At 44.6% G+C, this 17979-nt stretch overlaps 2 protein-coding genes and 1 long non-coding RNA gene across 4 annotated transcripts in view; 1 reads left to right on the top strand and 2 right to left on the bottom strand.

The window, feature by feature from the left end:
- The window catches only part of GARS1 (glycyl-tRNA synthetase 1), a 35237-nt gene extending 28792 nt beyond the window's left edge, over nt 1-6445 (bottom strand). The window contains exons 1-3 of the mRNA XM_059712682.1: nt 6187-6445; nt 1414-1515; nt 363-465 (exon numbers count right to left, since the gene is read on the bottom strand). Coding sequence (XP_059568665.1) covers nt 363-465; nt 1414-1515; nt 6187-6408 — 427 coding nt within the window. The 5' untranslated portion in view covers nt 6409-6445. The remainder of the gene's footprint in view (nt 1-362; nt 466-1413; nt 1516-6186) is intronic.
- Nucleotides 6446-6527: 82 nt separating this feature from the next.
- Nucleotides 6528-12016, top strand: LOC132243098 (uncharacterized). Its single transcript, XR_009454794.1, has 2 exons — nt 6528-6899; nt 10205-12016. It is a non-coding gene; the product is annotated as an uncharacterized LOC132243098 (long non-coding RNA).
- A 218-nt stretch (nt 12017-12234) lies between these two features.
- On the bottom strand, nt 12235-17953 carry LOC132243096 (ER membrane protein complex subunit 5-like). 2 transcript variants are annotated; one of them, XM_059712685.1, is made up of 2 exons: nt 17668-17953; nt 12235-16275 (listed from the first exon to the last, which is right to left on the bottom strand). In XM_059712685.1, exon 2 carries the CDS (start codon nt 15949-15951, stop codon nt 15556-15558), a length of 396 nt encoding a protein of 131 aa, XP_059568668.1. In that variant the 5' UTR covers nt 15952-16275; nt 17668-17953; the 3' UTR covers nt 12235-15555. The 2 variants fall into 2 exon arrangements, with proteins under 2 accessions (XP_059568668.1, XP_059568669.1); XM_059712686.1 differs by lacking the exon at nt 17668-17953 and adding an exon at nt 17377-17608.
- Nucleotides 17954-17979: the final 26 nt, after the last annotated feature.

Here is a 17979-nt window from a genome sequence, read left to right as displayed (position 1 = left end):
TAGTTTTCTGCCACAGAAATTAGACAATAAGTTCTTGTTTCAACTGATAATAATAATTTTAGCACCCAATTCTCTAATTTATTCTTGGGAATTTGAGCCACTATATAAACCTCACGAAGTTAAACATTTAGAGATCTGTTTAGCCAAACTTGAATCGAGTCTTCAAGAATAAGGAGGGCAGAGGGAAATAAAAACAGGTGTTACATCAAATGGTTGACGCTAAACAAACGAAAGCAAAATATCTATCCTTTGCTTTCGGTGACCTCATACAAGTAGGTGTCAACTGGCAAGCCAGTTTTTATTTAAGAACAATATTAAAGCCACGAACAGCACACCTCTTCTTTCTATCACTAGTCCCCTACCTCCATAAATAGCAAAAGCTTGATCGTAGAAAAACCTCCTCTTCAGGGTATCTTCCATTTTTGCTCTGTCTACAATGTCATCTTTGGGCTGTAATGCCAGCTCCTATAGGGATTTTTAATAGAAAACGTGATTAGAGAGAGGGATGTGTGTAATATGAATTTACACATGTGAATTTGGTTTATTCCTCAGCAAAATTCAATATAAAACTTATCAGACAAGATTTTGATACCCTTAAAAAATAAGAAACCTTGGGGTTCCTCCCCTTTAAGTTACAGAAAAGATACCTTTACTTAATTATTTAGGAAAATATGTGATCATTTCCAAGATTATAAGAATAAGCTTACTTAGGTGCAAATACTGATAAATAATATCTAAATTTGTAGTGGATCACAGTAGCAAACTAGTGACTTGAAACTCCACACTACTTCTGTTTGGTGATGGGAGATTTATTGTTAGAAAGATCTGGGAGCAGGTATCAGATAGAGAGACCCTTTCCTTAAAAGAAAAAACAGAAATGTCAACACAAAACCATCTTCCCAGGCATGGGAGATCCCATAAGGAAGAGAAGCACTATGCCTTCCAGGGAAAGTCACTGGGCATGTTGAGTCTAGGACAGCCGTGGGCAAACTACGGCCCGTTTGAAATGAATAAAACTAAAAAAAAAGACCGTACCCTTTTATGTAATGATGTTTACTTTGAATTTATATTAGTTCACACAAACACTCCATCCATGCTTTTGTTCCGGCCCTCCGGTCCAGTTTAAGAACCCAGTGGCCCTCGAGTCAAAAAGTTTGTCCACCCCTGGTCTAGGATATGGGCGAAGGGGTGGGTCAGGGCTCAGAGGGCTTCAAAGAGACGGTGAGATTTTGAGTTGCACCCTGAAAGGATGAGACGGGGTAGAGGAGGAGAGGAAGGCATCCAGGTAAATAGAGATAAAGCAAATGGGACTTGCTATGAAACTTTTCTAGGTCTTTCCTACCCACAGAGATTAAATAAAGATGAACAATCCTATACCTACTTACGTTCCTGTTTTAGAGTCTCGTGGCTCACCTTTGCTTCCAGAACCCTCTTCCGGGCTTTGAGCTCAGCTACCGCTTTGTCTACATCGACTTGGGGTGCTTTATCTTCTTTCAGTTTTCGCACAAGGTCTCCCTAGCCAACAGAGAGGATTCACATTCAGGATTGGTTTCAGAAGTCAAGAAAAGTTAGAAATGTGTTTTTGAGCATGCCTTTTAAAAGTATCTGTATAAGAATAAGGCCATTCAAATGTCTAGTATGTGAGAGGTCATTAAGAATAACTGAAAGTCTTTGCCCTCAGCGTTTATAACCCAGCAGAATATACAAATGGGGTTTACAGTGGCTATTACTATTGTTTTAGGGGAAAGAAAAAATACAGGTGGAGAGGGAGGAGAGAAAAGCATTGATAAAAGGAAGGAAAGAGCAAGATTAGTATAGAGAACACAGAAGAACCAAAAAATAGACCATTCCCTCCTTGAATCTCTCTCCTCTCTACTTACAAAACAATGACTGTCTTCGTCCCTTGCAGGATAGTAATGGAATTCCAAAGTATCTGGTGTAAGAGGGGGCGCTGGGTCTCAAAGTTCAGAGCCGTTGAACTAGCTCCACCCTGACCTCTCTAGCCACCTTCTCACGTTATCTCAGCTTCTTTATTACACATACAATATCTGAAGTCACCCTATCATGCAGTGGCTTACTTACATACATGCATTTTATCTGTCCCTGTCTCAAGAGAGGAATTTTAGCGCATCAATTGTGGCACTCAAATATTTGTTGACTGATATCACAACCTAAACCAAGCACTTAAAATTCAGTAAATATCGCCCAAACCGGTTTGGCTCAGTGGATAGAGCGTAGGCCTGCGGACTGAAAGGTCCCAGGTTCGATTCCGGTCAAGGGCATGTACCTGGGTTGCAGGCATATCCCCAGTAGGAGATGTGCAGGAGGCAGCTGACTGATGTTTCTCTCTCATCGATGTTTCTAACTCTCTCTCTCTCTCCCTTCCTCTCTGTAAAAAAATCAATAAAATATATTTTTTAAAAAAATTCAGTAAATATCATTAATTTACTCTTTATTCGGTGTCCTTTTTCCTTCCTCTACTTGTAGAGCAGCTGTCTCATAAATGCTCACTAACGGTGCTTTTGGATGGGGATAAGAACGCGTGAGAACCTCTGTTCTGAAAAGAGGCTGGGAAGTAGTAATTCTCATCAAATGCCTTGAGCTTGGTGAAGTATCTCCCACTCCGTGTCAGTACTGCCGCGCCCACACATCCCACCTTTCCCTTGGAGCTTCGTGGTGGGAGAGACGGCAAAGGGAAAGGACCACCACAAGTGAAGGTAAAGGCAGGAAGTATTTAAAATTAACTTCCTGAGCCGAGACCGGTTTGGCTCAGTGGATAGAGCATCGGCCTGCGGACTGAAAGGTCCCAGGTTCGATTCCGGTCAAGGGCATGTACCTGGGTTGCGGGCACATTCCCAGTGGGAGATGTGCAGGAGGCAGCTGATCGATATTTCTCTCTCATCGATGTTTCTAACTCTCTATCTCTCTCCCTTCCTCTTTGTAAAAAATCAATAAAATATATTAAAAAATAAATAAATAAATAAAAAATAAAATTAACTTCCTGAATCACTTTTAAAATCATGATTTATAATGATCCAATCCTGAAAACAAAAGAATTGGAGGTGATCTAAATATGAATGAAAGTACTTAAGGATTCCTAATTTCTAATTATTTTTCTTCTCGTCTTCACAACCCAACTCTGTGTGTGTGTGTATGTGTGTTGAATGAAACTGATGTGAAACGTCATCTACATTAACCTTAAGAAACATCAAGTAGAAGCTTAGTTCCTGGGTAAATTCTTACCTAAAGACATATATTTGAAATAACAGCCTGTGATTATAAAGCAAAGTAGTTATTAGATGAGAAATCATACCACAGGATCAATATATCATGATGCATATTCAGCTGGCCAAGAAAACAACAACAAAAACCTCACCTTTGTAAGGTGTTTGGTTTTACACAGGAGGGTTCTTGTTAAGATTAATGAGTTCGTCTCAGATTTCCAAATGTTCTCCAGCTATTGACAACGATGTCATAAACTTTTCATGTGCCCGCTGCGGCTCAAGCAAGAGCTTTTAATGGGCACTCTTGGTTCAGAAAACCAAAAGGCCGAGGGCACTTCATCCTAAGTCTTCTTACTACTGCTAAGATCTGGATTTTAGCTGTCCTCCCAATTACAATAAAAGAAAAATATGAAACACTGAAATACAAGTAATGTTATTCACACATCTATTCTGATCCCAAACAAGACACTCCAGGACAGAGTTTTCATAATACATGATTTAAAAAAAAGGTATTGCCCTAACCGGTTTGGCTCAGTGGATAGAGCATTGGCCTGTGGACTGAAGGGTCCCAGGTTCGATTCTGGTCAAGGGCATGTACCTGGGTTGCAGGCACATCCCTAGCAGCGAGTGTGCAGGAGGCAGCTGAGCAATGATTCTCTCTCATCAATGTTTCTAACTCTCTATCCCTCTCCCTTCCTTTCTATAAAAAATCAATAAAATATATTTTTTTAAAAAATGTATTAGATATTTTTTCAAAGTTAAACCTACTAAATATAAAAGATGAGCTATGGTTTGTCATTTTTGTATTAAAATATCCTTTCTTTTATTAAATGAAACCAAAATTCAGATGGCAGTTTAGTGACTGTATTAGTTTTCTTAATGTCCTTATTTGGCAAAATAAAAACTAGGCCACCCTATGCTAATTCTTAATTTAAAAAAATATTCAATTGGGCACCCTTCATTAAAAAAACAAATGCATTTTTCTTGGTGTTCTGAAACCCTCTTAGGAGTTCCAGAACTAATTCTCCAATAAGCAACTAAGAATATGACACAGGGAAATGCATTCGGTCAAGCAAACCTAACCTCCAAAAAGCAACAGCATCCACATAGCCTAGCAGATTTGCAAGTTTATATGAAGCATGGAATTATATGAAACACATCCCACTAACAAGACTAGCTGTTAAGCACCTTGAAATCCCCAAGGATGTCTCCAATTGCACAAACTTCACAATGTAAAATATAGAGATGTGATGTGTGCCTCATTTCATCGTAAGCAAAACAAAAAGGGGGGGGGGGGTGAGGGGGTAGTGAGTATATGATCTTTAAATCCCCTTCCAACTGACACGACACTAGAATCAGTGCGATTCAAAGTTTCAGGTAGTTAACTCATAGGTGTGGTCCTGGAAAACTAGATAAAGAATCTAACCTAACCTACACAAACTAACTTACATATCAAAAAACACCTTAAGCAAAAGAATGAACCAAGCCAACATAAACAATATGCAATAGTATAGTAATGGCATGGGAACCCATCACAGTGTACCTAACTGCTTCCACAGTCTCACTGCAGACAGACAATTCGCACTGCAGTTCCAGGCTAACGTGGCAGAGGGAGGGGTTTGGGAACGTGTTTTGTTTTTTTTAAAATTTAGATGCATTCTCCCTTCTAAAGTGAAGGATATGAAACAAAAATTGAGAGTTACTGGAATGACAAAGGAACCACACCTAATATGATCTGGGGACAGTGGGTACAGGGAGATGGAAAATAACCATTCTGATACCAATAATGAAGGAGAGAAAAATTAAGCCCATAGTGAAACTGCAACATAAAACACTACTGAATGAGTCAGGCTCACACTAGCAAGAAGCAGAGATTGTCAAGTGGCAGGATTTGCTGAATTTGTAGCAGCTCTGCCCCCAATGAATTATTTCAGAGCGAGGGTGCCACCCGCCACAGCTAAGGCAAGTGATTGCATCAGGCGCCGCTCGTGCAGGACAAGCCCGCGTCTGTTGTTTACTACAAGGTCATTGATCCCAAGCTTTGGGCTCTACCTGACCGGAGGTGCGAATGCATCTGAAATAACCTCTTCCTCGTCTTCTCCAGGTTCTAACGCCCATGCGCCGCCGAGGAAACGCAGGCCTGTACAGATCGCCAAGTCCCCAGCGCACGAAACCCCCCTCCCTCTGGCAAAATCAAGTTTCAAATGTTCCATTCGGAGGGCTGGCTTCACCCAGTCACTCAGCAACATTCAGTTCCCCAGCTTCACGGTCTGCAAGGGCCCGCTCATTCCACACGGCCCTTTCGGGACCCAGAAAAGAGGACAGGAAAGTGAAGGACGAAGAACTCACATCGTTATTAGAAAGGGGCCCGTTCAACACCTCCCCACGCCCGCGTTTCAACTGTTGTTTTTTTAAAATTAGTATTTTATTTTCTCAGCCTGCCAGCAATGAATGCAGGAGATGTCAAGGGGGAGACACTATCCGAAGCATGCTGGAGATTAAAAAACAGAGTCCGGCCGTAGGAAGCCAGGACCCGCAGCTCTAGCTGACCAGGCAGCTCGCCACCCGGGTGCACGAAGGACACAGGCGAGACTGGAAACCTGAAGCTGAGGGTCCTGAGCTAGGACAGGAGGGGAGCCCAGGGTCACGGATCCAGCCCCGCCGGAGAGAGAGCAGGCGCGGGCAGTGACAGGGACTGGGGAAGGGGGCCAGATCGCGGGCGGAGGGACGCAGCATGTCCGCGGGGACCAAGAGGAGAGAAGGACGGAGGTCCTCGGGAGGGAAGGTGGCCGACGCACGCGGGGATCTGGTCCAAAGAGGGGGAGGCGAAGGAGGTGCCAGGAAACCCAGGGCTTCCAGAGACGGGTAACCGGCGAGGGGCACGGATGTCCGGGGAGGAGAGAGCCGGGAGGGAAGGGGAGAGAGCGCGGGGGGCTGCGGGGAAGGCGCGGAACGCCGGTACCTGCTGGCGCACGGCTAGCCGGAGAGGTGCCAACACCTCCTCATCCCCGGCGCCGTCCATGCTGCTCCGGGAGGCGGCCGCGGGGAACGAGGGCAGGCCGGGGGCGCGCGTGCCGAGGGGCCGGCGGGGCGGGGGCGGGGGCCGGGCCGGGAGCCGGGGCGGCAGCGGCAGCAGCAGAGCGGCGCGGACGGCTCTAAGCAGCGCCGGGCGCGGACAGGGCATGGGCCGGCGGGCCTGGGCGCGGCGGCGGAAGCGGCGCGCGCGGCGGGGCCGGGAGCATGATGAAATCGCCGCGTAAACGCCGCGGCGCGCGCAGCCGCACTTTCCACACGCCGGCGCGGCGCCGGGTCGCCGCCGGCAGATTCGACACAGCAGCCCGGAAGGACCCGGGGTCCTGCAGCCCCGAGGGCGCTGGGTCCGCTCGGGGCGTCGGGAGAGCCGGGAGGACTCGGTAGCCCCCGGCGAACATAAGTGCACAGGGATGCGTCAGGCCACCCCAAGAGGGTGGACACCCGAGGACGCAGTCCGTCCGAGACGCGCAGAAGGAAAGTCCCGCGTGTACACGGGCATTGACACTCGCGCTGACCCGCGGGAAAACACACGCTGCGTCTCATCTCTCGCCCCCCGGGCTTTCCAGGGTCGTCAAACATCCAGTCACGTAGGGACTTAGATTGAGTGCTGCCCGAGCTCAGAGGAGGAAGCAGGCTAGAGAGGTAGGTGATTCGCCCAACGTCGCGCACCCATGCCTCGCCCATGTCAAGACAACGCTGGGGGAGAGGGGGGAGGAGCGGCGGGCTTTGGAGAGGTCGGTACTCTTCAGCGCGAGCAGGATTTGAACCAGCACAGATGAGGAAAGGCGAGGGGCGGAGAGATGATAACAGGCTGGGGAACAGGACAACGCAGGGGTGTGGCGATGAGCATTCGGGAGCGCAGGACGCCTGCGTGGCCTGGCATCGCCTGACCTGCCGCCCGCGATTAGGCCACTGCCCTGCGATGCCTCGCTCCCTTCCTCCTGCCCCAGGAGTGGGCTGGCCAGCCAGGAAAGCTGAATTCCCTCTGCATAGAGGGACTACAAAAGTAATGTGTTGGGCTAATTTCGATTTTTCTTCATTTTATTTTTCCAGTTTTTCCTGTACTCTCTCTTCTAGGAGACATTTTATTGTTTTGAAATGCCTGGCAATTGTTTGGTGACAGTTTTCATCTGCTCTCAGCAGCATTTTCCTTTTTAAAATATTTTTATGCCATACACACACACACACACACACACACACACACACATTTGATTTCAGAGAGGAGAGAAACATGGATGAAAGAGAATCATTGATTGGCTGCCTCCTGCATGCCCCACCATGGGGATCAAGTCCACAACCTGGGCATGTGCCTGATGGGAAATTGATCCCTGACTTCCTGGTTCATAGGTCCATGCTCAACCACTGAACCACGTGGGCTGGGCTATGCAATTCCTTTTTTAAATTGAATTTCTTGGGGTGACATTGTACAGCAGCATTTCCTGGTGATGATTCCGCACCTGCCACATGCTTTGCCTGTCCCTTTCCTAAGCTTATATATTTACTACTATATGTAAGAGAGGTCCGTATACATTAGAGATCCTTTGAGGCTTCCTTTCTGATGACTTATCTTTGAGTGAGTGGCGTTTTTCCTGGACCAGCTCTTTGCTGAAGCGTCACACTCAACTTGAAGATCAAAGGAACCAAATGATAGCACAGCTCAGTGTAAGCACTGTTAACCCTACACTCCTTACCATGGGAAAACGTAGCCACCCTGTGTTTCAAATTTAAATATGGTCCATCTCTGGAAATGTCTATTCCTTTTTTACCATCTATTCCTATACTCCAGGTCCTTCTGGTCTTTGTGTCTTTGTTTGGCTATTAAAAAGATTTTATCCTGACTTAATGACCCCATCCATATACCCTCCTGCCATGAGTGATGTGTTCAGGTGAAATGCTTTCTGGAAACCTGCCTAAAACCAACTCGACAGTCTAAGGCAGCGGCCGCCAACCTTTCGGACCTCACGGACCACCGGTTGGCGACCGCTGGTCTAAGGAACAAAAAACCTTTGTCTCATTGAGAACTCTTTAATAGTAATGTAAAGGGGAGGAAAGAATTCTTGGTCACACTCTGAGGCTCAGTGATCTTCATGAAGGCTGTTGGTGTACTGCTGCCACCTGGTGGAAATAATGATTTAGGACACTGTGTCCAACAAGATCAGCTCCCAGACAGACATTCCCTAGGATGGAAGGAGAGATTATTTGGAAAGAAATTAGTAAGGATTTGTAAGTCTTGCATTCTCAGGTAGGGACAAGAGTTATAACTGCTACAAGACTCCCGAATTCTCCCCACATCCTGGTAAAGGCTGGAAAAACTCAGTTATGTATATTTTCCTATACTTACAAGAATGTTTTCTCTTATACTCATATAGGTAAAACCTCGATCTCAGGCTAATTCGGGGAGGGGGTGTCCGTTAAAGCTGAAAGTCCATTATATAATAAAATAGGTTTTCCACATGCATATGTTAAAAAATTGGCAAATTAGTTTGCCCGTTTTTACTTATGAAGACAGGCTTGTGTAATTAAAATTAAGTCTGTAGAAAAGTTTAATTTCACATAAGTTTTTTATATGTATTGCTGTAATTTTTTAAAATATATTTTATTGATTTTTTACAGAGAGGAAGGGAGAGGGACAGAGAGCTAGAAACATCGATGAGAGAGAAACATCGATCAGCTGCTCCCTGCACACTCCCCACTGGGTATGTGCCTGCAACCAAGGTGCATGCCCTTGACCGGGATCAAACCTGGGACCCTTGAGTCCACAGGCCGACCCTCTATCCACTGAGCCAAACCGGTTAGGGTTGTATTGCTGTAATTTTAAGTTTATACTGAATAAGTCTAGTAAATGTGTGCATTCACTAGTCGCCATGAATAAACAAGGAAAATCGGTGGTTTTCTTTTGTGCCTCTCTTCCTTTACGTCAGACTCAACCACAGAAATCACACTTACTATTACAACTAGATCAGACTCCATGTAATGAGCCTTCATCTCAAGTATGAAATCCGGGCCAGCCTGACACCGCCCATGTGGGCAAACTGCTGATGAGAGTGCAGAGCTGAGGATGGCTCAGGCTCAACTTGGAAAAGGATGCCCTGCCGTCAAAATGATTTGCAACAACTATATAGAGACCAGCACATTACTGAGGAAGAGGGGCACACTATCAGAGGAGAGTATGTTAAGAGAAAAATCAATAAGCCTTATATGTATTCTGCAACAAGCATATTGCAAAAAGGGGAAACCCACAGGCTAGCACTGCCCTGGGCTCTCCGAAGGCCCACCAGGAATTGAGTCACTGTGGAGCTTACCTTCTCTCTGCACTAACTCTGTTTTTGATTTGGGAAAACTGAAACCTCACTGCAAAATGGGTACCTTTTCTACCTTACACAATAGAGGCCATTCATCTATTCATCCTTTCACTCAGTTATGCAATTATTTATCGACTCATTACTGAATGCCTGCTCAGTAATGGGACAGGTATGTACTATGTGCTGGGAAGAAAAAGATGACTACTCCTCAGTCTGGAGCAGTAGCAAAATGGCCAGCTGACGCGTGGTAAACACCCAATAAATACTTGTTGAATGAATGATAAGTCCTGCCCTCTGTGATCATCCTGGTCTAGTAGGGGAAGGAAGCATGTCAACAAATAAAATAAAATTGTTTTAATGAAATAGTAAAGGAATCGATCAAGTATTATAAATATAGAAGACTGTATTTACCTGGAAGTTAGGGGTGGTTTGACAGAGGAGGTAACATTTATTTAATTTTAAATAAGAATTTTCTAGGAAAGTTAAGAAGGAAAAGTCTTTACAGGCAGACCAAAACTACTCACAGTTCCTATTTTTAGCAGGATTCCTTCCATTCTAGCCTAGTCCTAATTTGCTAATATAAATATTAACAACTATTTTGCTGGGTTTCAGTCTTTTGAGTTTATCTTTACTTTTGTTCCCTAGGTAACGAGGTCGGCAAGGTTATATGCAAAACAACTCTACAGAACAGATAATTTTTGACAGAGTGGATGAAATTATTTCAAGAAAAAAAAGAGGATGTGTTCTCAGTTTCATCCTAAGAAATATTTTAATTCCTCATAATTTCTAAGCCAGATGGAAGAAATTCTTCCTAAAAATGATCTCCCTCGGAGGGAGTCCTAATATAAGGTAACAGAAGATTTGACTTTGGAGGGTGGGCACACGGTGGTCTTGTAACATAGAAACCCACACCTGAAGCCTATATGTCCATGTTGACCAATGTCACCCCAATCAATTTAATAAATAAATATATTTTTTCAATGATCTCCCTGTTACCTCTAAACCTTCCTCTCTGACACCTGGCCGAAAAGCCAGAAAACACCCCTGCTTCCACAATAGATATGGACTACTATTTGCTCACTGGAATTAGTTCGAGACCATCAGATATTGTGCACTCTAAACCAGACTGGCAGTCATCTACTTTGTCCTTATCAATTCATGTAACGATATTCATGTAAATGACCACCCCATCGGTACTTCATTGACACTTCCAAAAATACTGAATATTGAAAACGTCCTAAGCAAATACTCTCAAGGTTTTATTATTATTTGCATAACTAATTCACTTCATTGTACTGATGAGGTGGTCATAATAATCTGGCCACTCAGTGTATACTGAGGCGATTTTTAATTTCACGACAGCATGGAAAATCCTATTACACGAGAGTAGAACTTGCTAAGCCAACCAATTCCTCCAAACTGGAATTTGGAAAAATTTCTCATTTGTAGTGGGAAACATGAATCGATACTGACATGAAAATGTTTTAATGAGCAAGTTGAAACATTTTAAGAAACTACTAGCCTAACAAGACCCGCCGCCAGCTAATGAGGTACATTTCCATGAAGCCGTCTAACCCGCTCTACAACCCCGTCAACTGCTTTGACAGCCTTAAAGGAAACAAGGAGCAAAGGAAGGAGGATGGGAAAAACTAAGGACCAAGGAGCCAAACCTTTTCCAGTTTGAGAATTTTAGACTCCATCACACTTGTTTCTCACTCAGCCTTGCAATCAAATCCTTATTTTCACCAGCTTATAACCATTATTGCATTTAATAGAGATTGATGGGTGTTTTTATACATAACTGCAGTTTCAACCTGATTATCAGGAATTGAACCAGCAAAGGCAAGCAACATTTCTCGAACAGGCCAGTAAGCCAGGACAAGTGGAATGGGAAAACTGAGACAGACAGCTGAGCAAACTGGCCTAGCAACTTACTTAAGCAGACACAGGTCACCTCCCTAGAGATAACATCTACGCCCCAGTTGTATTTTAGCTCCAGGCCCAGACCAAGTAGCAGCAGCAGGAGCAGCTGCAATGACTAACAGTCCCCTGCCCTGGCACTAACCAATCACCAGAGACCTCGACCCTGAAAGAGCACACCTGGAAAATTGATGAATGTTCTGCTGAAACCTTCCTGAGACCTGCAAGAAAAAACCCCTCAAGACAAAGGACCCATTGTGTGCTCTCCCTCTGTGCCTTCCCCTGCCCCCTCTGCTTCCCGCCACAGGCATGCACCTCCTAAACTCTAAGAGACCCCATGAAGACTTGCAACCAGGGGAGCAACAGGCAGCGGCAGCTCATCCCAGGCTAATCCCCTGAATGTGTCTCCAAGGCCTCTTTTCTCTGACTTCCCAGTGAACTAAAGCAGCCCAGCCTGGGCTCTCCTGTTGCTTCTTCTGGTCCAGGCCTTCCCTTGTTTCACTGTCCCCAGGTTTAATAAACATACACTCATAGTGACCTGGGCTTGTATTGTGAATTCTTTTCTACATGAAGCCAAGAACCCACACACTACCCACTGGCCCTAGGCAGACCTGCTCAGGGCCAGGGTCCCGGCCTGGTAACATTTCAATGACTGGATTTGTGATAAAAGATTATATCACTCACCAGAACAGTACAAAGATTTGGAACTCTTCTCTCTCTAGTGTTTTGGCGGTAAAATTATGCTCAGAGACTAATTTTGTCTTTGCCAGCCATTTATTTAACACCGGTTCATTGAGGAATGTCACAAGCAAATAGCATCCAGGATAATGTCTCTTAAAAAGATAATAAATAACATATGCCAAAGCAATGCTAGATTAATTATACTATTATTCAGGCAAGGGGAGGTGAAAGAAATAATGCCCAAATTTAGCTGAAGTGGACCTGTTCTACAAGTAGGCACTGGGGCGGGCCACCCTTAACCAACCTGGAGCTGACTTCCAGCTGCCAGCACAAAATGAGAAGTCCATTGCTGCCAGAGCACGTTGCTAAGGAACGTGTTAGTGGGCAGGATGATTCCTCAAAGGGGTGCTGCAAGGTTTATCACCACTGTCTGCGAGGCAACACCTCACCAAGACAGGTGCTAACGCCCCAAGGTCTCCAGAGAGTTAGCTCAGCAAAGTGCGCCTTGCCCAGACTGACTCTTCAATAGTCCTCGCATATTGTCAGTATTTACCATCTAAATACTCTATATAAAACAAAGACTATAGATAAACCCAATATAGCTATAGTTGCTTCTCCACATGTTATTGATAAGCCCCAGCGGGGTCCCTAGCAGATGAGCTGCTGACAGCATATCAACAGAGGAGATGATGACTTCCGGTCACAGCCTGCTCCATTCTTGTATTAAAACAGCGTCACTGCTGAAGACAACTTTTGTGTTGTCTTTGTCATAAACAGGTGGATTAAAACAACTTCATTTAAGTCATAAACAAATGGCTCTGAAATCATATTAAACCAATAAATAACATCTAGCTAACACCATTGCTTGTCTTCAATTTTCTGTATAATTTAAGAGTTTAGTTAATATGGTTCTTCAAGAACTGAACAATCATCCTTCAAAAACCAAGGCTTTTCCCACATGCTCGGTAACATGTCCCAACACCAAAGGCTTGGGAAAGTCAGGACTGAACCGAGCTCAGCAGGTTTCTTCATGACAGGTATTCTCAGATTCCTTCCTGTGGTCATGGACCCTGGGACTCTCCAAGAGGAAGTGAACAACATAGTCTTTCCCAGCTTGGACCACAGAAGCCATTTTTGGATGGAGGACGTGTGAAAAACAGAGTTACAGGGCACTATGGCCTGACTCACCGATCTGCACTTGTGCAGCTGGGCTATTAGCCCATCGCATGTAGCTGGTTCCCTGGTTATTAAGAAGTGAGTCTTCCCATATTCTAGAGCGCCTTCAATAGTCAACTGCAGACTGAGCTAGCTTGCATCACATTTTTGGGACTACCCTAGGTAGTCATGGACTGTCTCACAGCATTATAAATAAAATTTGACCCTCCGTCTTACGTCTACTGATTTCACCAACCACTTCCTTTCACAGCAGTCACAGTTCTCAAGATGAGACGTTCTCACGCTCCATAGAACAAAATTATTTTAAGAAGCCAGTTATGAAAGACCAGATATTGAATGAATCCATTTAAAGGTCCAGAATAGGCAAATCAGAGAGGGAGAAAGTAGGTTAGTGGTTGCTTGGGGCTGGGAAGCATCGGGGGAAATGAGAGATGACTGCTAAAGGGTTAGTTTCTTTTGGGTGTTCTCAAATTGACTGTGGTCATAGCTGCATAGCTAGTGACTATATTACAAAACCACTGAACTGTACCTTTTAAGTGGGTGAGTTATAAGGAATGTGAGTTCCAGCTTCATAAAGTTGTTCTGAAAGCATAGTAGGAAAGGAAGACAGCCCCAAGAGAAGAAAACAAGAGGCCCTTGGGAACCTAGTCATCCCCGAGGAGACGGTATACAACCTATGTAAGGAGTTGTTTCTCACACGGTTTTGATTTTGTCATCACCACTTTTAACCCCCGACTTCACATCTTTAACTCACTTCTAAATTACTCTAGGTTATCAGAAGATGTCCAACTTTGTCCTCCTTAGAGGGCAGAGCTAGCATTCCACAGGTAGACTAGGTTGGCAAAACAAAACTAAACAAAATAAAAGCCCAATGCCAAAATAATCTCCTGCTTTGGGGCTGTGCGTTTCCAGGCAGAACAGAAGCGGAGGTTAATTTCCAGTGGAAAGAAGCCATCAAGCCTAAGGGCATCAGGAGACTCTTGCCTAAAGCTCATTTCCTTTTCAAATCTGCAGTTGTTCCCTCTACATCTACACAATTCCACATAAGCAATGTTTTCATACCTGAGAATTCAATAAAATGTTCTCTAACAAGGAATGTTAAGCTTTCTGCAGATCAAAGGGCTAGCCAAATTTCCCGAAAACTAAAATTACTGTTCCTAAAAAAGTACTACTCTGTATCATCTTCAGCAACATACAATGAAGAGGGAAAACCGTAAGCCTGCTACAAGTCAGAAGCCACAAAACAATTTCTTAAATGATATTAATGAACAAACAATTAAAGATAGTAGTTCCAAGTATTTAGAACATTTTTGGCCCAATTCCTTTAATGAGTTTATTTTTACTAATTCACTAGTATAGTATGCAATAAAATAACAGAATTTGAATAAATTAAACTGGCTAATGACAATCAGTTTTCCTCAGTGATTCTTCTTCTACATAAGCAGAATAATTAAATCCCAAAGGGTCTTTTGGTGTATCTTCAACATTCTTACACCACATAACCAATTAGGGAAATTTTTTACAGATAAACAAAGAGAATACAAGTAGCTTTACAGCAAGTTGAATCTGTTAACTATATTTGTTATGACAAAGAATTTCTGATACAAAAATTGCTCACTACACACAGAACTCCAGAGAAGTGATGCCACGAGATAGCTGATGTTAGAAGGTATATGGGAGTCGGGTGGGGTGAGAAGTGAGGGATAAATTAAAATCTGGCAAGTAACTCCTGAAGCAGAGACCCTTTTTAGAGGGCCTACGAAAAACTGATGTCACCTTTCTAAAATCTCTGCAGAGAAGTCCACCTGTTAAGAACTGAAGACCGTTTTATTACCGTTCATGCAGCAAAATGCAGCAGTCACGCTGTTTCCAAAAGGGTCCTAAAAACTGTAGTGCAAAGGAAAAGAAATCTGAGAAAACAATTACAAAAACATCAACTTTTCTCTAGAAGGAATGTGTTCAAAACAGTGACTTTTACAAAAGATGCCAATTTGTTTTAAATGAAAAAAAGAAAGAACTCTATGAAAGATCAAAGACTCATTTCACAGATATTTTATACTGCATCAATGATTTAACAGTATAAAAACAGGGGCATAAACTTTTAAAAAAATTAGGTCTGAAAGATCAGATACGTATCGGTGGGGGGAGGTGTTTTATATTCCCCAAACACCAATATTCCAGCTCTTTGTCCTGTCCTGTTGTTATGATTTGTAAAAATCTCAACGATGCAGTGATTCAAGTTTTCGTAACTTCAAGGATGTGTTAAAAGACGACGCATCTTGGTTCGAAGAATTTGCTGTATCCGAAGGCTGGAACAGGACTCTACCACGATGATTGAAGACGTAAAACGATGGGTGATTCCTTAAAGTGTCGAATGTCTTATTTTTTAGTTCTGAAGTAGCATCCATGTCTTTAAACTCCCCTGCAATATGAACTATGCCATAACAGGTAACTGCAAAAGCCAGAAGTATCTGAAGAACTATATCTATCGGCAGGGAATCGTCTTCCTTTTCTGTCAACCGCATGTAAGAACGATGCTGCGCAGCGGAGAAGGCTGCGTGGGCTAGAGCGAAGAGGCCGACGCCCACCAGCCCCTTCCACAGCGAGGGCACCATGGCTCCGGACCAGCAGCGAAGGACTTAATTTCATTAAATGACACCGGCTTAATGTAAGAGACTAAGCTCTTTGCTCTGCAGTATGTCCGATCGTTTGCTTTAGATTTTTCCTCTTGGTGTCATTTTTCCCCCCCTTCAATCCTGTAGTTCCTCTTTAGTATGTTGGAGTTAAAGATTTGGGGGAACAATACTCACAGATGATGCTGGAGACACAACAATGTCACGGCCCATGTTTCGTGGCAGTAAGATTCATCTAGGCTAAGATGGGAGAGGCCACATTTTCCCACTGTCCTTGTTTTCCTCCTGATGACCAGCAAGTAATCCCTGGGGAATAATCGTGCACAGGTTAACATTCTGTTCCCTACCACCCTTGCACCAAATGGTTTCATTAACAGCGCTTTGCACATCAACTGGGGCTGTCTGATGACTCTGAAATTCACCTGCAACTAGAAAGGCAGGATAAATGTTTATTTTCTCCACTTACCGCTTTTCAGAGGAAAGAGCTGGTGTAATAGTCACCACACATAACATGGCAAACGGGTTTCTAGAAATTATTGGGATTTTTTTTTTAGATTTGGCTCACTCTTTCCAGGAAATGACTTTTACACGTTTGACATTTTCAACCAACTGCAGTCATTCTTTTTGACCCTCAAATTGTTCTAACTGGCCCTAACCGGTTTGATTCAGCGGAAAGAGCGTGGGCCTGCGGACTGAAAGGTCCCAGGTTCCATTCCGGTCAAGGGCATGTACCTTGGTTGCGGGCACATCCCAATAGGGGGTGTGCAGGAGGCAGCTGATCGATGTTTCTCTCCCATTGATGTTTCTAACTCTCTATCCCTCTCCCTTCCTCTCTGTAAAAAATCAATAAAATATATATTTTTAAAAATTGTTCTAGCCGAAACCGGTTTGGCTCAGTGGATGGAGCGTCGGCCTGCTGGCTGAAGGGTCCCGGGTTCGGTCCCGGTCAAGGGCATGTACCTTGGTTGCGGGCACATCCCCAGTGGGAGATGTGCAGGAGGCAGTTGATCGATGTTTCTCTCTCATCGATGTTTCTAACTCTCTATCTCTCTCCCTTCCTCTCTGTAAAAAATCAATAAAATATATTAAATTAAAAAAAAAAGGATCAACGATTTAAAAAAAAAAATTGTTCTAACTGTGGCCAGTGGGCATTCATTCCGTCAAGCTGGCTCCGCCCTGGCTGGTGTGGCTCCGTGGATAGAGCACCAGGCTGCAGACTGAAGGGTCCCAGATTTGATTCTGGTCAAGGGCACATGTCCGGGTTGCGGGCTCCATCCCCAGTAGGGAACCTGCAGGGGGCAGCCATCAAGGATTCTCTCTCATTATTGATGTTTCTCTCTCTCTCTCCCTCTTCCTTCCTCTCTGAAATCAATAAAGATATATTTAAAATGAAAATAATAAAAGAACCTCTTACTTCTTGGATACTTCCCGACTTCCTGTCAGGAGACAGTCCAAGAACTCACTCACTCCCAGATCCTGACCGGGCCCCAGCCCCTTCTCCATGGCGCCCTGGTACCTTTTTGGCGGAGAATGGCATTTAGGGGTCCAAATCTGGGTGCCCAAGACTCGCTTCTAGGCCCGGAGGTCATAGTAATCCCTTCACTTCCGAGTTAGCGAGATAGGGTTTTAGTCCATTGTTTCAATACTTTTATATCTTATTGTACCCGGGGGGTTTGTGCACTTAATGGCAATACTTACGCCGACCGGCAGCGTCGGAATTGGAACCGGCACAGCACTTCCGCCAGGGAAGGGAGCCCGGGACGCTCAGAGGGACTCCTACCGGAGGCAGAGGGTCCCTAGAAGAGGCATCGGGGAGAACATCAGGGCTGGGGGTGCGGGAAACGGCGCGGGGTGAACAGACCCGCCCTGACCGACTCATCCAAACCGGGCCGGAGGCGAGCGGCGGGTGAGGAAACTGCCGTACCAGGGCCGCTGTTTCGCCCCAGACCTGCCCGGAACTCCCTGGGGCGCACACACTGCCTCCACCCACACGCGCGCCCCCCACCCCGG

This window comes from Myotis daubentonii, chromosome 10 (genome assembly GCF_963259705.1).
Source record: "Myotis daubentonii chromosome 10, mMyoDau2.1, whole genome shotgun sequence".
Taxonomy (NCBI): Eukaryota; Metazoa; Chordata; class Mammalia; order Chiroptera; family Vespertilionidae; genus Myotis; species Myotis daubentonii.
Note: the sequence above shows the minus strand (reverse complement) of the source record. Positions and strands in the feature narration are given on the sequence as shown.